The sequence below is a fragment of the Triturus cristatus genome, chromosome 12 (genome assembly GCF_964204655.1).
Source record: "Triturus cristatus chromosome 12, aTriCri1.1, whole genome shotgun sequence".
NCBI classification, from domain to species: Eukaryota; Metazoa; Chordata; class Amphibia; order Caudata; family Salamandridae; genus Triturus; species Triturus cristatus.
Genome location: NC_140595.1, coordinates 665,692,958 through 665,711,049, shown reverse-complemented (window position 1 = coordinate 665,711,049; position 18,092 = coordinate 665,692,958). Strand labels below are relative to the sequence as shown.

At 43.9% G+C, this 18,092-nt stretch overlaps 1 protein-coding gene across 4 annotated transcripts in view; it reads left to right on the top strand.

Moving 5' to 3' along the window:
• The window catches only part of LOC146780067 (DNA topoisomerase I, mitochondrial-like), a 1,246,550-nt gene that overhangs the window by 381,725 nt on the left and 846,733 nt on the right, over positions 1-18,092 (top strand). For all 4 annotated transcript variants that reach the window (XR_014972079.1, XM_085637972.1, XM_085637970.1 and 1 more), the window contains exons 11-12: positions 6,383-6,490; positions 13,869-13,973. Coding sequence is in view for 3 of the 4 variants with exons in the window: in XM_085637972.1 (XP_085494098.1) it covers positions 6,383-6,490; positions 13,869-13,973 (213 nt within the window). In the remaining variant the exon portion in view is untranslated. The remainder of the gene's footprint in view (positions 1-6,382; positions 6,491-13,868; positions 13,974-18,092) is intronic.

Below are 18,092 nucleotides of genomic sequence, written 5' to 3'. Positions count from 1 at the left end.
TCACATCTTCATACCATAACCGCCTTCGAGTACCACTTTGCTGGATCTTCAAATTCTGGGCACTCGATTCAGGGATTTTATAATTGTCTAGGTACTATTTTATAGCCCAAGTAAGGATGTATAACCTATCCTCTGTGCGCAGATTTGTGGGCGTGTAAATCTTATAGTAATTTCTGCAAATGTCATCACCTTAAAACTTCCTTGGAGAACCTGGAAGTTGTGCGCTATTTTGAAGTCGAATCTTTCCCATTGTTTTAAAATGGAGCTTCACACAACAATGACCTAGGTAATTGCATTTGTCATTCAGTCAATAAAGAGAAGTTTGGTGAAGTTTTATTTTCTCTTTCAATAGATTAGTCGGTATTTTTATTAATTTATTCAAAATTAATGACCAATCGATTTACAAAAATAAAATGAAATCGGGTTCGAACAAGCATAAAGAATTTAAAGAACAGCATGTTCCATTCAGAGTAAACTCCCTATACTAATCTAAGGACCTACCGTATTTCTTACATGAACCCATAAATATTTTCTACTGGAAGAGAGCAAGCAGATTTTGTTGCAAAATCAGATAACTAAATGATCGAACTCCCCATAATTAGTAGTTCTGGAGAGACTGCAGTGTTTTCCCGACAAATGCAGTAGCAATCGTGTATGCGGTGAGTGGAAGAGCATCAGAGCTGTAGTTATAAACAGCATAAAGCCAGAAAGTCTCCTCTCAAGCTCAAAGAAAACAAAGGAATCGCCAAAAGCAGTAGCTTATGGCAAGAGGGCTTGCACTGCAAAGTGCTGAGGAGTAGTGAAGCATTGAATGCCTATGGAGAAGACAAAGGAATGAGCCAAATATAAATGCAATGCCTCTCTAGGTAGGAACACATACTATATAGAAAACAGCTAAACAAGTTGCTAAAAAGAGGCGAATATCATCAGTGTCTAAGATTTCATAACTTGCTACGTGGCAAGCTCAGTAGCTTGCCCCAGTACTCGCCAAATGCCATTCGTCAGTCATCAATCTGGGATCAGCCATAGAATTTAAAGATCTGGTGGAATGAAATAAAATAGTTTTGACAAGTCTGAAGGAGAAATCCAATTAAGAGATTTCCAAAATGGACTCCAAACTGTATGGCCCTTGTACTGGCAGGCATCGAAGCGGAATATGGTATCAAGAAATATAGTTGGGCTACCTCAGGCCAAAGACCATTCTAATAGATCTTGTTTGCGTGATTCACATCATCCGCTGGATTCAAGCTAGCCTGGCTGAGCGGTGTTACCCCAAAACCAGTGCCAGGATGCTTGTTTCCGGTCCAGGGAAGACCTGGCTGGGCAGTTTGGACTGGACTGTTCCCTTGAGGCACAGGGTCAAGACTGATTTGCATATAGCTGGGTCTGAAAAGAGGTGGCATAGTGAGCAAAAGAATGATTATGGATTCAACCCAGATCTATGAATGGGTGTGATTGTCTGAAAAGTTTCAGTGCGCCACCCGTTATCTCCTTGTGTTTGCTTTGATTCATCTACAGGTATTTCTGAGAGATTCCGGTAACTTGTGGCACGATATGAAGTTTTGTAAAAACTCTGCTTGAATCAATAGTTTTAAGAATTTCAACCTAGGAAAGGGACTAATGTTTTTAAAGATTGTACAGGTGAAAATGTAATTTCTTTGCCACTGTAAGTACCTGTAGATAAACGCGTAGCTTGTAACCGAGTATGACCACTAGATATTTGTATCTGGCTGACTGAGCCTGTGACATGGGCGCTTTCCATGAGGAAGACCAGTCAAACCCTAAATGCGAGGGGCGATCTGGTAAAAACTAAGGGATCTCCGTTTTTCTCGACCTTAAAGACAGATCGTTGGAGTCATCCAGATTTCTTCATCCTGTGGGTAAAATGCATGCGAGCAGTAGTTAGATGCGGACTCACTCCTGCCCATCATGGTTGGGTATCCTCATCATACAAGTTGTTATGTTAATGGGTGACTTGTATAGCGCACGGCTACTCCAAGGAGTGTCCCGGCGCTTTCTGACCCATTGCTGAGAAAAGAGAAAAGAACAACAGAAACATAACAGAATTACTGATTAAAAAGCCAGGTTTTCAAGGCCTTTCTAAAGGCAAACAGGTTGGGAATACGACGGAGATCAACAGGAAGGGAGTTCCATAGTTTGGTAGCGAGATATTTAAAGGAACGTCCACCAATTCTGACTTTCCTAATAGGAGGCACCATTGCCAGGCCAAGATTTTCCGACCGGAGAGATCTGGAGGGTTTGTAAAAAGAAAGCCGTTTCTGAATGTAGGAGGCCCCCACCAAATGGAGTGCCTTATGGGCCAGTGTAAGAGCTTTGAATGTGATTCGCTTCTTGATCGGAAGCCAGTGAAGGGAGGAAAGCAACTCAGATGATCTGGCTTGCCGGGGTAGGCCGAAGATGGCTCTTGCCGCTGAATTATGTACAACCTGAAGTTTATGCAAGAGATAGTCCGGCAAACCCAGGTAGAGGACATTCGAATAATCAAGCCTGGAACAGATCAGAGCTTGTACTGTCAGCTTCCTGTGGGCTAAAGGGAGCAAAGGAAGGAATTTACGCATCATTTTAAGTAGACCAAAACAGGTACCCGTGAGACCTGTGATCTGTGTTTTCAGAGCCAGGGTGTTATCGATTTTGACCCCAAGGTTTTTAGCGACCAAAGAGGAAGAGGAAGGGGGGGGACATGCAAACCGGCCACCATTCCTGCCAGGGCGGTTCTGCCTGACAGCCGAAGAAGAGCACCTCGGATTTATCAGGGTTGCACTTAAGGCTGCTCCGCTGAAACCAGTTGAAGACAGCCCCAAGGCAGCCACGGATGCTCTCCCCGTCAAACTCCATGCCCTTCTTGCAGGTGAAGAGGAGCTGGGTGTCGTCAGCGTATGATATGATCTGGGCACCCATCGACTCAGCCAGTATCGCCAATGGAGTCATGAAGATGTTAAAAAGGGTCGGGCTCAGCACCGACCCTTGTGGGACTCCGACATTCATAGGCGGCACCTCGGCGGAGAACGGGGGGCCCAGACCACTTGTCGACGACCCGCTAGGTAAGATCTCAGCCAGCTCAACACCGTCCCTCTGAGACCGATCTCGTGAAGTCTTCTCAAGAGGGCCTCATGCGGGACGGTGTCGAAGGCCGCCGACAGATCCAACATCACCAGCATTGCTCTTCCTCCTGAGTCGAGAACTTCCTTAATGGCTTCATTAACTTCCAAAAGAGCGGTCTCCGTGCTCAAGTTGGAGCGGAAGCCAGATTGGGTAGAGTGGAGTAACCCATGGTCTTCAAGGAAGGAAGAAAGCACAGAGTGGACGTGCTTCTCAACGATCTTAGCCAAGCTGGGCAGGAGAGAAATGGGCCTATAGTTAGCATGTATCTCTGGGTCAAGGCCTGGTTTTTTAAGAAGGGGAACGACCATTGCCTTCTTCCAGGCTGGCGGAACAATGCCGCTGGACAAAGATAGGTTCAAAACAGGAGAGATTAAGGAATTCAGAATCTTGGCAGTCCTGGCTAAAAAGCTCGCCGGGCATGGATCGAGCGGAGAGCCAGATTTAATCCTGAGTAAAAGATCCAGAGAATTAGATTCCAATAAAGGAGGAAACTCCGATAAAATGGGGCAAGAATCAGGAGGTAAAGTCATCAAAATGGAGTCATGCACTGAAGCACTTGGGGCAGCTGGTGGAAAAGATTCTTGAATCAATTTGATTTTCGTATTGAAGAAAGTGGCCAGCTCCTTTACCCAGGATTCGGAGAACTTATGCTGGACTATGCTAGATTTAGGAGAGAGAAACTCTTTAACAATGGTAAAAATTTCTTTACTGGAATTTGAAGCAGACTCAATTCTATTTGCAAAATAGTTCTTTTTGGCCTCAAGAATGTCAGAGTGGTAAGATTTAATAGATAGTTTATAGGCAGACTTAGCTTCTTGGTCATATTGCTTCCGCCAGAGTCTTTCGGCTAACTTACAGTTACGCCGTGCCAGAGCAAGTGACTTAGAGAACCAAGGAGCCGAACTGCGCTTGACAGATGAAGAGGGGGTAGAAAGAGCAAGATCATCAAGCCTTCCAACTAACCATTCCTGGAAAGTTTCAAGGTCCCTCTCCAGATGGCCGGATAGGATACAGGGATATTCGTGAAGCGCTTGAGCAAGATTCTCAAGGGTGATTTTATGCAAAGGTCGTCTGGGGTGCCTAAGGTGGTCTGGGTTAGTATAAGATGTTTTACTTCTGCCCTGAATTAAAAAACTAATCAAAGAATGGTCGGACCAGAGAACAGGGGTGGGACGGGACATAATAAGGGGAAAGGTGGAGAACACTTGGTCAAGCGTGTGGCCCTTATCATGAGTCGCACTTGAGATGTAAGGAGTTAGACCAAGAGGAACAGTGATGTCCTTGATTTTGACCGCTTCACTGTCCAACTCAACGTCCATGTGGATGTTAAAGTCCCCTAACATTATGCAGTTTTCCACCTTCAAGCAAAGAGCAGTAATAGCAGATTGAAGGTCGTCAAAGAAGGAACCCCGCAGACCCGGAGGTCGGTAGACCAAAAGCCCAGAAAAAGATTGATGCGGGGAGAGTGCAATGGAAAAGGCGAGGGATTCGCAACCAGAAATAGGCTGAGATGGGATAATTGTGCAGGCAAAAGATCTAAGAACTGCAAGTGCAACCCCACCACCTTTACCCCCTGTCCTATCCTGTCTGTAAACAATATACTCTGACGGAAAGGCTGCCGCGATGTCAGGATTAGACGACTCACAGAGCCATGTTTCTGTGAGCAAGAGACAGAGTGGGTTCTCCGAGGTAAGTAACTCAAAGATGTCCAAAGCGTGCCTATGTAAAGAACGGGTGTTAAGCAATAAGCACTTAAACTGTTTGGGAGGGAGCGGACGGGAACCCTCAGAAGCCCGATATATGTTGGGATACCATCCACACCCTGGACAGCAGCATTTACCTTTGAATCGGCCGGGAAAGACATACCGACAGGTAGCGGTATTAAGGTTAAGTGAGAGTAGATCCGCTGCAGAGTAGGAAAGCCTATGGCCAGAGCCTGCCGCCGCGCCGTCCGCTGCCGTATCGCGGACGGGCGCAGACGGGCAGGACTCTGGCACGACTCCGGCGCAGATCCGGCGCGCCCTCTGATCGCGTCCGCTGCGCGGAGTCATCCCTGCCCAAGTGAGTCTATCCAAGATGGGTTGTGCCATTAAATTATGAACGGCCAGGGGGACAAGGCCGGTCCCTGGGGCCGCAACACATTAAAGCAGGTTGGGGGAAGAAAAGTCACCCAGATGGATTTGTTGGGTGCGGTTCCCCCAAGGAATCAATACATTTCAGAAAGAAAAAAAATTACCTGCATACATGCATAGAGGGGCTTTTTGTCGGCATGCTTCTATTGGTCTGTTCAGCAGTATTCACGTTTTGCTTCTGCGGAGCTTAGGACAGTGGGCCAACCTATTTCAGCAGGTTGGGGGGGGACGAGAAGTCACCCAGATGGATTTGTTGGGTACCCTTCTCCAAGGAATCACGCGTGCTTCTTTCCATTATTTTTATTTATTTTATTAGGCATCTTTGTGTGCTTAACTTCTTTTAGTTGCAATTCAAAGCCAACACTATATTGTCTTTGCACCGATTAGAATGATTTTCTTCTGATGTGCATTAAGATTAAAAGGAGTTTCTAAACCGGATAGCCAAATCTGCCTGCCTGCTATAAAGCATCCCTCCTACTCTAATAAAATTGTATGTTATGAGTATTTTTGTCTCATAAAAGAAATATTGCATTCACAGAAATGTCACTTTTAGGCAGGAACTCTTTTGGGGCGCTTGTCTTTTTCTGAGCTAGGCTTGCAATTATTTTTTTATTAAAAGAAAAAAGAACCCATCGCTACATCTTGCCCAAGGACAGACATATTGGTGTTACCAAATCTCGTTTTAAGAGAAGATGGCATCCAGTATGTGTAAGAAGCCGCAGCAGAAAGGTGCTTGCAAGAATCTCCTGTTATTGAATTACTTGTGTAAGAGGAGTCTTTTGTCCTTTTTATCAGATCTTCCATGGGTTTGTCCAAAGCGAGTGAATGAAAGGAATGCCAGGTCAGTATTAAATTCTTTTGGAAGGTGCCTTCAAGAATATGAGAAAAATCAACGTAAATATTCTTTTTCAAAGTTACCTCAGAGAAGCGGCACTGAAAATAACATAATGTAGATCTGCAAAACTGTAAAGCATAACTACTGACCTTGCTTTTTTTGTGAAATGTATCTGAATCATTAGCTGGTTCACAGAGTACTGAAATGTATAGTTTTATAGGTTGTCACAGTACTGAGTCTGTCCCCAAATTTGACCCTTTGTTCGATCATTAATTTTGGGCTCCTTTCTTAGGTGTGAAACAATCAAAAATGAACCAGATGACTCTGTCTTCGTGTCCCTTCAAATTGAAGACCAGGGGAAGAAGAGACAAAGGTCCGAAGATGGTGACACAGTCCATGGGTAAGAAAATGATGCATTACATGGATAATGGAGTAATGCTGCTAATCTCTAAGAACTGGCCCATTCTCTGGACAAGTGAGAGAAGAAAATAGTTCTCTTTAAAAATAAAGGAGTTGTCTAACCAGAATTGTTTTTACAAGGGAGCTTTTCATTGGGTCTTCTCTTCTGTTGGAGGTTGTTGAAGTGGGGAATTTGCAAACCAGCCACAAGGGAGCAGTGGCAAGTCCTGGTGTTTTCACACCATTCAATTGTTTGTTTGAAGAGATTTCCCAACCATTAAAATTGCTGCCTTGCAGCTACTTTGCAGCATGTTCTGAGCTACAGGTCAAGATAAAGTGCTGTGATTGCTTATTTTTATCTACCTGTGATCTTTAGTTAGCCACCATACCCACGTTTCTGGTTTAATATTAGGCCTGGGCTAACATTCCGTTCCTCTCGCGGAAATTGCGATAATTTGACATTTTTGCGTTCCGCGGAGAGCGCGAAAATGTCAATTTCTGCAATCCGCATTTTACCGGAAATTTTTTCTTGCTCGCGCTGTAAAATAATACATTCTCGCGTGCGCGCGATCGCCTTACCTGAATCCCCGCGTTCGCCGACAAGTTTTCCCGGTCCGGTCGCGTTCTCCACGAGATGTTGGATTGTTGGTAGCCATTTGCGCTGTCTCGCGACAGTTCGCGCCCGCAGTAACGTCATTCGTCACGCGATCACGTCTTTTTTTCTCGCGATCCTGCACCGCGAGACAAGTGAAAACAAGATGGCCGCGCCCGCGAGCAACCGCATGGGTAAGTTGGCGAGCCGCGACTACGCAGAAAATACCGCGAACGGGCGGGAAAAAAACTTCTGCATCTTCGCGATATTTCCGCGTGTTTGCGGAGATTTTTAACATTTTCGCGATAATTTGCGAAAGTGAATTTTGCTAATTCCGCCCACCCCTCTTTAATATGCCCTTGTGTACTATGAGAAAAGATCAAATCTAGATTAGGAAAGACAAGTCAGAAAACCAAAAGGGATCTCTGAAAGGGGTGCCATCCTTGGCAAGATGTAGGAAATAAAAAGACAGATTAAATTAGGAAAGGTAGGGCCCATGATATTGTTAGGACAGAACTTAATTGAGAACCAAAGAAGTGAAGAGGAAGTGGGAATTCCTGATCCAAATATTCTTCAAGTTTGTCCTCTCTGTCCCACTCATGTATACCCCTGGATCTCGGTCAGAAGATGCTCTGAGGTATGTGGAAAGAGCTAATTGGGATATACCTGTCTGAATTACCCCTTCCCTTGCCGTTTTATGGGAATCCATTTCTACCTAGCAAAAGTATATGTGGTATAATTCTCGACTAAGGGCTCTAGTTTAAGGCCGGAGCCAATATGAGTTTCAAATAGTGTTTGCCACTGGTTCACAGATGCATCCAGACTACAGGCTCACTCAGTTATTGGCCTCTCTGCAGAGTCGATTGTGATGGCATTGTTCTCATATTGGCCAAAGCCCCCCCCTCTCTGCATGTTCCCTCCTGTTCTGCACTCATTCATCTCCCCTCCACCCCATTCTCTGTTAGGGGGACCCAATGGAGCAAGTGCCGACTGCATGACTGGTAGCTCTGGAGACTGTGGCCACTAATTGATATTATGATTCTATGGAAATTAAAGTGATCATACAGCTGTGGAAGTATAGATCACACCGAAGGAAAATGCACAATTTGTGCGTTCGGTGGTGTGGGGTGAGGGGTGTCAAAGGAAACTGATCACACCAAATGCCACAAACACACTAGCTGGCCCTGTGCATGCAAGAAGTCATCCATCATCAGGGCAGCTCCCACTCTGCATTTCAGTCTCATGTGAAACAAGTAATGAGTAGGGGTAGGCAGAACTAGCAGAGTTTTACTTCAAGGAATTCCACGAAGTTGCATAAAAACTCAGTGAGATTCCACAAAGTTCTGCCCTAGCTTAGTCAGCTGAGAGAAGGGCTCCCACATCCCCTCTGCCTTCCGCCAGAAGATTCCATTGTGCAATGCACTGCTTCAGAGGCTAAATGCAAAAAACAGATGGCTGGAATGCTGAATAAATCGAACATTCACACCCAGTCACAGATGTGGGATAAATTCTTCATGTGTTTGCATGCCACACCATTCCAGTTGAGACTCAGCCATATGCAAATCAGTCTTGACCCTTTTCCATAACAGTCCAGCTCGAACTGCCTTGCCTGGTCCTCCCTGGACCAGAAACAAACATCCTGGGTCCAGTTTTGGAGTGTCACCCCTCATCAGCCAGGCTAGATTGAATCTGGTAGCATAGCGAGCATGGAACCAATGTCTGGACATTTCCTTCCCACTTCAGGGCAGCAAATGCAAGGAGAACAGATGATGGGTGGAATGCTGAGCAAATCAAACATTCAACCCCAGTCACAGATTTGGGTTAAACTCATTTTTTTTTTTTTTGCATACCATGCCGTTCCAGTTTCGACCCAGCCATATGCAAAAAACATGTCTTGACTCTGTTCACCTTGGAAACAGTCTGATCCAGGGAGGACCTGGCCTGGCATTTCGGACTGGACTGTTCCCATAGGGAGCAGAGTCAAGACTGATTTGCAGATGGCTGGCTCCAACCTGGGCTGGAATGGTGAGCAAAAGAACGATGGATTTAACCCAGATCTCTTGACTGTGGGTGAGTGTTTGAAAAGTTTCAGCACTCTGTCCATCATCTTGTGTTTGCTTAAAGGCTAAATGCGTTTCATCTGACCTTCGGAGGGAGGAGAAATCGTTTCACGCTATTAAGTTAAAAGTATCAAATGGCGCTGCCAGCGACTTAGCTTACCCAGCAAAAAGCCTTTGCCGCGTTTTCTAACAAGCGATAATAATGTGAAATTCTCAGTGTTTATTTATCCTGCATTTGCAGACCTCTTTACAGCACTAAGTGAAATAACGCGCCCTGACTTGGGGGTGCTCGCAGACGGCAATCTATAAATAGGAGCAGGTTGGTTCAGCCTGGCACATATATAATGTATGCATGTCGGGAAGTTGTGGCAGAACGTCCCCTTGAATGTTTTGCATGCCCTCCTCGTAATCCCGGCAGAAGTTGAAACATTTTTCATGTTTAGAAACACAACTTTTCTATTTAGATACAAATAGCTCCATTATATCCACATCTCCTTGCATGATGCCCTTTGCTTTTGAACACTTTGACTTGTTTCTTTAATTCCAGAAATACTACAGTACACATTTTAGCGTTATTTCTCCATATAAACAAGCGTCAATATCTCAACTTTTGAAAAACATTCTGCTGTGTTAGAATTTCACTTTGATATAAAAACATTTCCAGTATGTCCTTGGGACCAGTTTAAATAAAACTTGGTCAATGTTGTTCACATATTTTTAAAATGCATATTTCACCCAGACTTTTCTGTTACCATCTCATCTATTATTTTAATCTCCATTTACCGAACACTAAATTGCCCAGGAAACAAAAACACGAATATTGTTACATTTCTCTGTGATGAAATGCAGGATCATATACAAATTAGTGAGGGTCGGTTGGAATAATGTCCGAGTGTGCCAATTTCATTGCCTTTATTTTTTCTGCGTCTTAGTTTCCACCTGTAAGGAAGGTTGAGGCCTAGACTGTATTTCCATTAAATGGTCCAACCCTTAACTCATGTATAAACCACACTGGTAAGAGACGCCTAACGTAGACCGGTTTTTCTAGTATGTACTCAATTATCTAATTAACACTGTACATGTCGGGTGACTGTAAGCCCTTTGCACCTGCGCAGATGGGTGCCTCCTTCAAAACTGCATAGAGGAAAAGAAAGGCTTCCTCCAGGCAAATGAGGTGTTTGACGCTCATGAACACGTTACGATAACTGCAACTTCTTTTGGACTCTCCAATCTTTCAATGGTTTGGTGTGTCGCTTCTGTATCCTATTCTTACTTGAGTGGACCTATGGAGCTTTCATTGCTGGAAGACAAGCAAGTGGATTGAGCGTTATTGACTGAGGTTTCGACGCAAATGACTGCATACTTCTTTGGTGCTGGAATTCAGTGGCAAGAAGCCGGATTTCTGGAGTCGCCTGCCGACATGTTTTATACATTGAATCTGTCACCCAGGGACAGTGTTGTTAAGTTTGGTAATGCATAACAGTAGTGCTGAAGGCCTTTAGTTAGGGCTTTACCACTGCAGCTGGCGATGATGATTTATTTTTTAGGATGTTTGGGCTTCATGCCTTTTCCTGTAACTCGAAGGAGAGTCACGGGGCGTGAGGTATAGGGGTGAGAGTTGAGTCCATTAAAGTGGCTGATGCATCAATATATTTTGAACAGAAATTATGTTTTGTGATGGAAGAATGTTGCTAGGCTGTGGCAGAGAAAATTACAACGAACACTGAAGTGGATTCTGGGTCAGTACTTCAGTCTCTCGGAAGCACTTTGGTGAAATTCTCTGCTTCAAAATTCTGGTAGTCGGCCTTAGTGACCACACCGTCATCCGCTTCATTCAACACGCATGCACAGACGTCACCCAAGGATTACACTGACACTTTCATTGTGGGTGAAGAACTGCTGCAGGTTTATTTCATACAACATACGTATGACGATAAATGGGTTATCTTACGGGCGATCCAGGGCAAGCAGCCCCTCGCTGCTCCGCCCGCCTGGTGAGCCAGCACGCACGGTGGGTCGATGCCCGGCAGTGCGGCACATATTTATTTTCAGATCATCCACTGGGTCACGTGATCTGTCTCCTACTCCCGCCCCTTCTGACAGGGGCGGAGCGTGTTGTGGCACACCCCCGGTTGGTCAGGCCCCCCAACCGCCCGAAGGACTAACGGGGCACCGTCGCGGTCTTCACAGAACCCCCTTCGGCTCCTGGACCTTGGCTAAGGCACCCTTACTGAGGAAGCCGCTCCTGCCGCGTGTCCGGGCAGGAGCGGCGCGCAGGAAGCAGAGGAGGAACTGGGCGAGAGGGACGCCTATGTAGGGGGGGGGATGCTAGCCTCGCCCCCCCTAACGGCCCGCCTCCACCTACACACATTGGGAGATCTCCTCCCTGGGCGTGGCCTCGCGCGCAAGGCAGAAAATGGGGAGGGGGAAGGCTGCGACGGGCGGCCACTAGAGAGCTGCCCTGCTGATGTCCCACTGCGTGGGACGCGGGCAGCGGCATTACTGACCTAGTGTGAGCAGCCTTGCTATAACATTGCTGCAGTTTCTAAACACACTATATAACAAATGTACTTATTACCCAGCTTAACATTACGTCATTTACCGCCGATGGAAATATGGAAGCTTGTGTTAGGCTTGCCACAATGTAAACTCTGGTCACAGCGGGTGCTGGCTGGGCCGTCTTGCAAGCATTCTAGAATGTCCACTGTGATCTGTGGCTTGTTCAATCTCCTCGAATATTCTTCTCTTTCATTTCTTAAAGCAAATTTCTTTAAACCAATGTCTTCTTGTGGCTTCTATTCGATTTGTAGGGGGCGGGGGGCTCATCCAGTTAGGACATGACTTTCGATATGAAGGGGTTTGTGATCTTGTTGTCTGATATCGAATGGTAGATGAGCTGAGATGGAGGTGGGATTGTTTTTAGGTTGCAGGTTTTTTTTTTTTCTTTTCTTTTTTATCTGGCTGGTCCTGATGCACATGTTTTATCATGCTTGCCATTTATGAGGAATTTAACACCAGTGTGATTTGACATAGTGATGTAGCTTTTTTAAGATCTTTGTACAGAGTCTAGTATGTTTTTGTCTCTGTGTCCCTGCTATTTAAAAAAAGCATAAATTGTCTGTTTTAAGCGATCCCTTTTGCATACTTCATGGATGGGTTATCACCTCAGATGTTTGGGTTTGCAAGTTGATTGAACACTTGAAAATGTTAAGGTTGTATCACCTGGTGTGCCATGAATGTACCAAAGTGCTTTTCTAGAGGTATGAGGCCATTCCACATACCAAGGAGGAGATAGGTTGAAGTTCATTTTAGTGAGCAAATCTGTGCAAGATTCAAATGGTGGGACTTACACTAGTGGATAGTTGATGTCAGCTCTAGCACTCTTTCAATAGAAAGCAATAGTTCATCAGGAATATTCTCCCGCATTGTTGAAGGACCATCACTGGTCTAATGGGCTAGGACCACTATGAACCTTTCAATCCATATGGTTATAGAACCCATCACTCCTAACACTGCATGTATGTACTTGGATCCATGTATCCTTGTGTCAGGCTGTGGTACAAAAACCATTGTTGATGTAATGTATAAACAAAAGTTGCTGTTGGGCCGAAGTCCTGCCCATAGTAATTTAAGTCTTCCTTTGTCTTTGTTCAATTTGAAGTATTCTAGTGATTACATTTTCCTGTCTTCCAGAGTAATTGTTTCAGTGGTTGATTCATTTGTTGGTCATAAACTATTCCCATACCATAACCTGTGTGTTGCTTTTTACCACTTAAGTGTCATCTTGGTTAAGGATTTTTGTGGATTTATATTTTTGTGCATCTTTAACACACACAAATATTATGTACTAGAACATACACTAGATACTAGTATATAGTTTGTTCAAGCATCTCTAGAAGACATTATCCTAAAGGGAGCAGAACAATTATTCATGTAGTGGTATAGTACTTGGGTGCTAATGCAATATTACATTTTATACGTTTGCGGTCTGATTTGCAGATAAAATGATACATTTGCTCACACTACAGTGATTTTACAGTTCTTTTAATTTTTGGGGGTGAGCAATGAGAATTTCCTGTTATACTAGGGATGCTGTCCGTTTCTCTCCCAATTCTGGCTGCCCATTTGGGACTTTGATGAATTGTTGATTTGCATTGAGAGATTTCAAGGCATTGACTCTGAATCACTTTATTTTTTAATAAATCCTTTAACTATTTTGCTAACCGAGAACTTATTGTATGGGCACTTTTACTTGACAGTATTTTCTGATATTTTGGTATGTTGTGCGATGCCTTGATGCAGGGACACAAAACCTCATAAAACTGAGGTTTCCCACAGTCTCCAATTCATCAAATTGTAGGCAATCTGATGAAGGTAAAACTTAGATTGACTGCAGGGCCGTAACACAGGCCCCCGCAGCCCCCGTGGTGCGGGGGGCCCACGAGCTGATGGGTGTCCCCTCAGCACAGTACTCAGGCCTGAGAGCTCCGTATTAAATATGGTGCGGAGGCCTCTCCGTGTATGTTGCTGAGGGGCCCCCTATAACCTTTGTTATGCCACTAGGTATCTGCAATTGCGGGGTCCCCACTCCCACATCTTTTAGAACTCATTTCAATCTTGAAGACTGTCCATACATGTGTTTCGCTGTTCCTAATAAATTTTAATAGCTCTAAGTATCTACTGTGATGAATGCATTTATTTGCCTTTTACATTTTGTCTACTTTTAGCTTGAAAAACTTCAAGAAGGAGCCAGTGGACCAAGACTTTGTCAACACCAATAAGAAAGGGAAACGGAAGAGATCCCTGGCGGGAGATGCAGAGGAAGCACCGAGGTAAGTGACTCAATCAGTGTAATGATTTTTTTAAATGCGCACTTCTGGTGATTGATAGGTTGGAAAAAAGGACAGAGCCTCCCCAAATAGGAATCAAGAATGCCTAGACTTCCATAGTTGGATTTTGTACATCATGGAGCACTTTCCACTTTGGGGCTTCCTCTTTGTTCTTAAACTGTATGATATCCAGTTTGTTCCTCTGTAATTGCTCACCAGGTCCCTCTATATCTTGGATCGGGTCATCCACAAATCCCAGTTGCTGCAGTGGCAGCCATTTTCCTCTCCAAATTGAAAACCCTGAAGCAGAAGACTTTTTTTGGTCTTTAGTCGAACTACTGCTTGACACGTTTTCTGTCATTGTCATTTACTCCCAACATTAGTTATGGGCGCATTTAGATTTTCTATTTAATGAAATTAAAACATTTTGGGGGTTGAATTTTATGATTTTATCCCTAAATGTTAACACAGGCTCCAAAAGAAGAAAGCCCTTTCTCAGAGAGGTGCACTGTACTAATGGTTTGAGTGAAGATTGATGAGCACATGTGAGGCTCTGGGTGAGAAGGCAATGTGACCACTATTGTAAATATATAAAAGATAATAGTACGGGAGGCACAACTATGAAAATTAACATATCCACGAATGCTGTCCCACCATTGTATTTTTTAATTCATCATCATATGTACCATACAAAGCCAACAGATTTGACCATAAAACCAGATATTCAGGGCACATTCAATATTAATGAATTGGGTTCTTATACCAAATCCAAATGAATAATCTTCATTGGTGCACTGTGTGAGTTAAGTACACAGCGTAGAAATGAACGTGATGGCAAAGTCAGTAACTAAGGGGCTTGATTGATGAATGGCGGATAATTAGGAACAGCTTTTTAGTCAGACCACAGAATATTAGCCATACCTGGGAACTAATTGCAGAGGGTAGTAACTAACTTGCTCTACACATCTTTGGTGGAGAGGTATTCCCTGTGTGCAAAGTATAAAGAGCTTATCCCGTGAACCCTGCAATTAAAGACATTTCGTACACAGTCTATGCTAGACTTTGGCAAACCTATACCTTATTCGTGATACCTCCTGTGTGAGCTCTTCCCTATGATGCTTGGCGTCGGGTGAGGGAATCAAAAATGTTTTTTTAATTTTATTTAGAGTTTTATAAAACGCAAACATGACCAACTAAAAAGAACATAAATGTACACTGTTCCTTTCTGACCACCCTAGATGGTGAAACCGCTATTATTCAGAAGTGTCAGGGCAAGCTTTTGCTCCCGGTGTCAGTCAGGTCAGGATTAGACCCTCGTCCGGAATCTGTTCAACAACGTTTGGGGCGTTAAACATGGGGCTCAACTATATAGCACAACATAGTCAGAAGAACTTTTGAGAAGTTGCCAAAAGCCTTACATTCCAATGGTTCAAAGGTTAAAGAGTTTTAGAAATAAAGTCTCATCTAAAGAAGTGGGCAAGTGTCTTTAAACCTAGGTAAAACACTATAGAAAATTGGGTTACTGGTTGAGGGGGTCAAACCCTACTCGAGCAGCATCCACAATTCCTCAGGGAAAAACGCAAGCCAACCCCATATTAACATGAGCTGAACACTCTGATAGTGGCACAAAGCAGTCAGGCTTAGCTTAGAGGCAATATGAAAAAGTATTTATGCAGTCATAAAGTGAAAATACAACACAATAAAAAATCCCACATCAATTTAGAACAATAGAGTAAAATTGAATACATTATTTGAGACCAAAATTACAAATTCAATTAGTAGAACCAGAGAGATTAAATGTTAAAGACTTAAGTAAAAACTGTGCTTTAAAGCACCAATTGTAGTTATCTGGTCATGCCGGATGGGGACAAAAATCACAAGTTCAGTCTGACAGCAATGGAGCGCGGGCCGGGTACAGGGACCATGTTAGACTTGCTGAAAAAAGCACTTCAAATCTTGGTTGCAGTGCGAGATCCCACATTGAGTATGCATTGCAAAGTGACTGTTTCAGTGAGCTGTGATGAGGCCCTGGATTGAGCAGGTGTCATGCAGCGGTGGTTCCGGAGAGCTGTGGGGTCTAGCATCAGATGTCGCGCATCGGCAGTTTTGATGCGGAGCTGGGAGAAGATGTTGCTCTGTCTCAGTTCTGCCCAAAAGACAACAGCTGGACTGGCAGAACACCTTCAGGCCCGCTTCCAGGGGGCCACGACTGGGGTGACACCACCTCGGGGACACAATTTACAACAGGCATAGTCCAGGTGCTGGGTTTATGGTGGTTGGAGCCTTTTCTGTCCCTGAGGCTCTGATCTGAAGGTCAACCAACACTTTGAGCCACTCCAGTAGTCCTCTTTTCAACATACATGTCCAGTCCTTGCAGCATACCAGTCCTTCGGAGTCTTCCACAGGTCCAGTGTATACTGAAGAGTTTGGTCTGAGGGGTCAACTATTCATACCTGGTGCCTGCTTAAATTAGGAGACATGTCTAGTGACCTTCCCCTACATAGGTGTCTGGAATGTTCTGCCTCCCTGCTCTGGTATGTCTGAGAGCACATAGGTGTAGTGTGAAACCCTTTGTGGATGTGTTGAGGCAGTCTTTGTGATGTGCAAGTGTGGAAGGTGACAGTTCCGCACCCTATCAAGGCAGAGTTGGCCAACCTGCCAACACCTATCCCCCCCCCCCCTTCCTTTGTTTCACTATCTGGGGCAATACACAAAGACCATCTGCCGGCTACACCTAGTTGTGTGACCTAGGATACAGGCTGCAGGCAACAAATGGTTGAGACAAGTAAATGACAACTTTCTAAAAGTGGCATTTTCAGAATTGTGACTTTAAAGCCCTCTTTAATGAATTTAAATTGCAATTCTTTAGAGCGCAAACTCTGCATCCTACTTGCTTCAGATTGAAAGTTATTGCTTATTAAATGTAATGAGATAACCCAATGTTATTCTATGGGAGAGGCAGATCTTGCAGTAGTGAAAAATGAATTTGAGTTTTCCACTACCTGGTCATATGAAAGTTAAAGTATATTTCCCACTTTATAAATACACTGCACCCTGCCATATGGGCTGTTTATGGCCTACCCATGAAAATGGCAGTTTAAAAACTGCACACGCAGGCCTGAGACATGTTTGAAGGGCGACTTAAGTGGGTGGCACAATAAGTGTTGCAGTATGGGTATGACTGTGCAGAGACGGTTAAGTCCAACAGACATGATAGAAGAAGATTCAGCAACTTTCTCATCTAAGTCAGCTTAGATCATAATAAATGTTGAAGTAATTCCTTACAGTCACCTGCTTTGTGTTTATAAAGTTGAATAGAGAGAGGGATAACAGCAGTTAGAAAGGACTATTGAGGGGTGGTATAATTCCAGGACTGTGGAAGAATCCTTTGTGTTTTTTTAATTTCAGAAAATCAGGAAAGATAGTTGATAAATTTGATTTTTTTCACCATCTCATAATGAGTGATGATCAGATTTGCCAAATTTGATCAATGGAATATCCCACTCACATTTACACACAGTAATGGCAAAGACACTTCTTCCACATAAGTTTCAAACTGACATGGCTGCAAACACTGGCCGAGTTAATCATATCCAACTATCTTTAAACGGGCATTCCAACATTTGACCACTTCTTTGTCGTATATTAATTTTGCAATTAAAAACCTATATAGCCTTTTCAAACTGGCCTCTTCCTGGCTCTCCTCCTCTTGCATGACAAACTGCATGCTTTACAGGTTTCACAAGCCTTGGTATCACTCTGCTGGATGCCTGTAGTGTGCTTAATAAAAGTTAAAATGACATTACTACTTGATGAAGCCATCTGTAGCACCAGTTTTTTAATTAACCGGAAATGTGCAAATAACACTTCACATGATCATTTAGACTGCCTCATAATATTGTTAATCATTCCAAAAGAGCATCAATCAAAGGCTGATCTTTCTGCTTTGTCACTGCACTGCTGTGGCTTGCACTGTACTTTCCCAGTCACTTGGTTTTCTGAAAACTCTAACAAATCTGACGCTTTCCACTCATAATTAAAGTATGAAGCCTATATTCTTAGGCAGTATATGGTAATGTTATTAGTCTGTCGATTTTGACGTAGATGTACAGATGCAGAAGC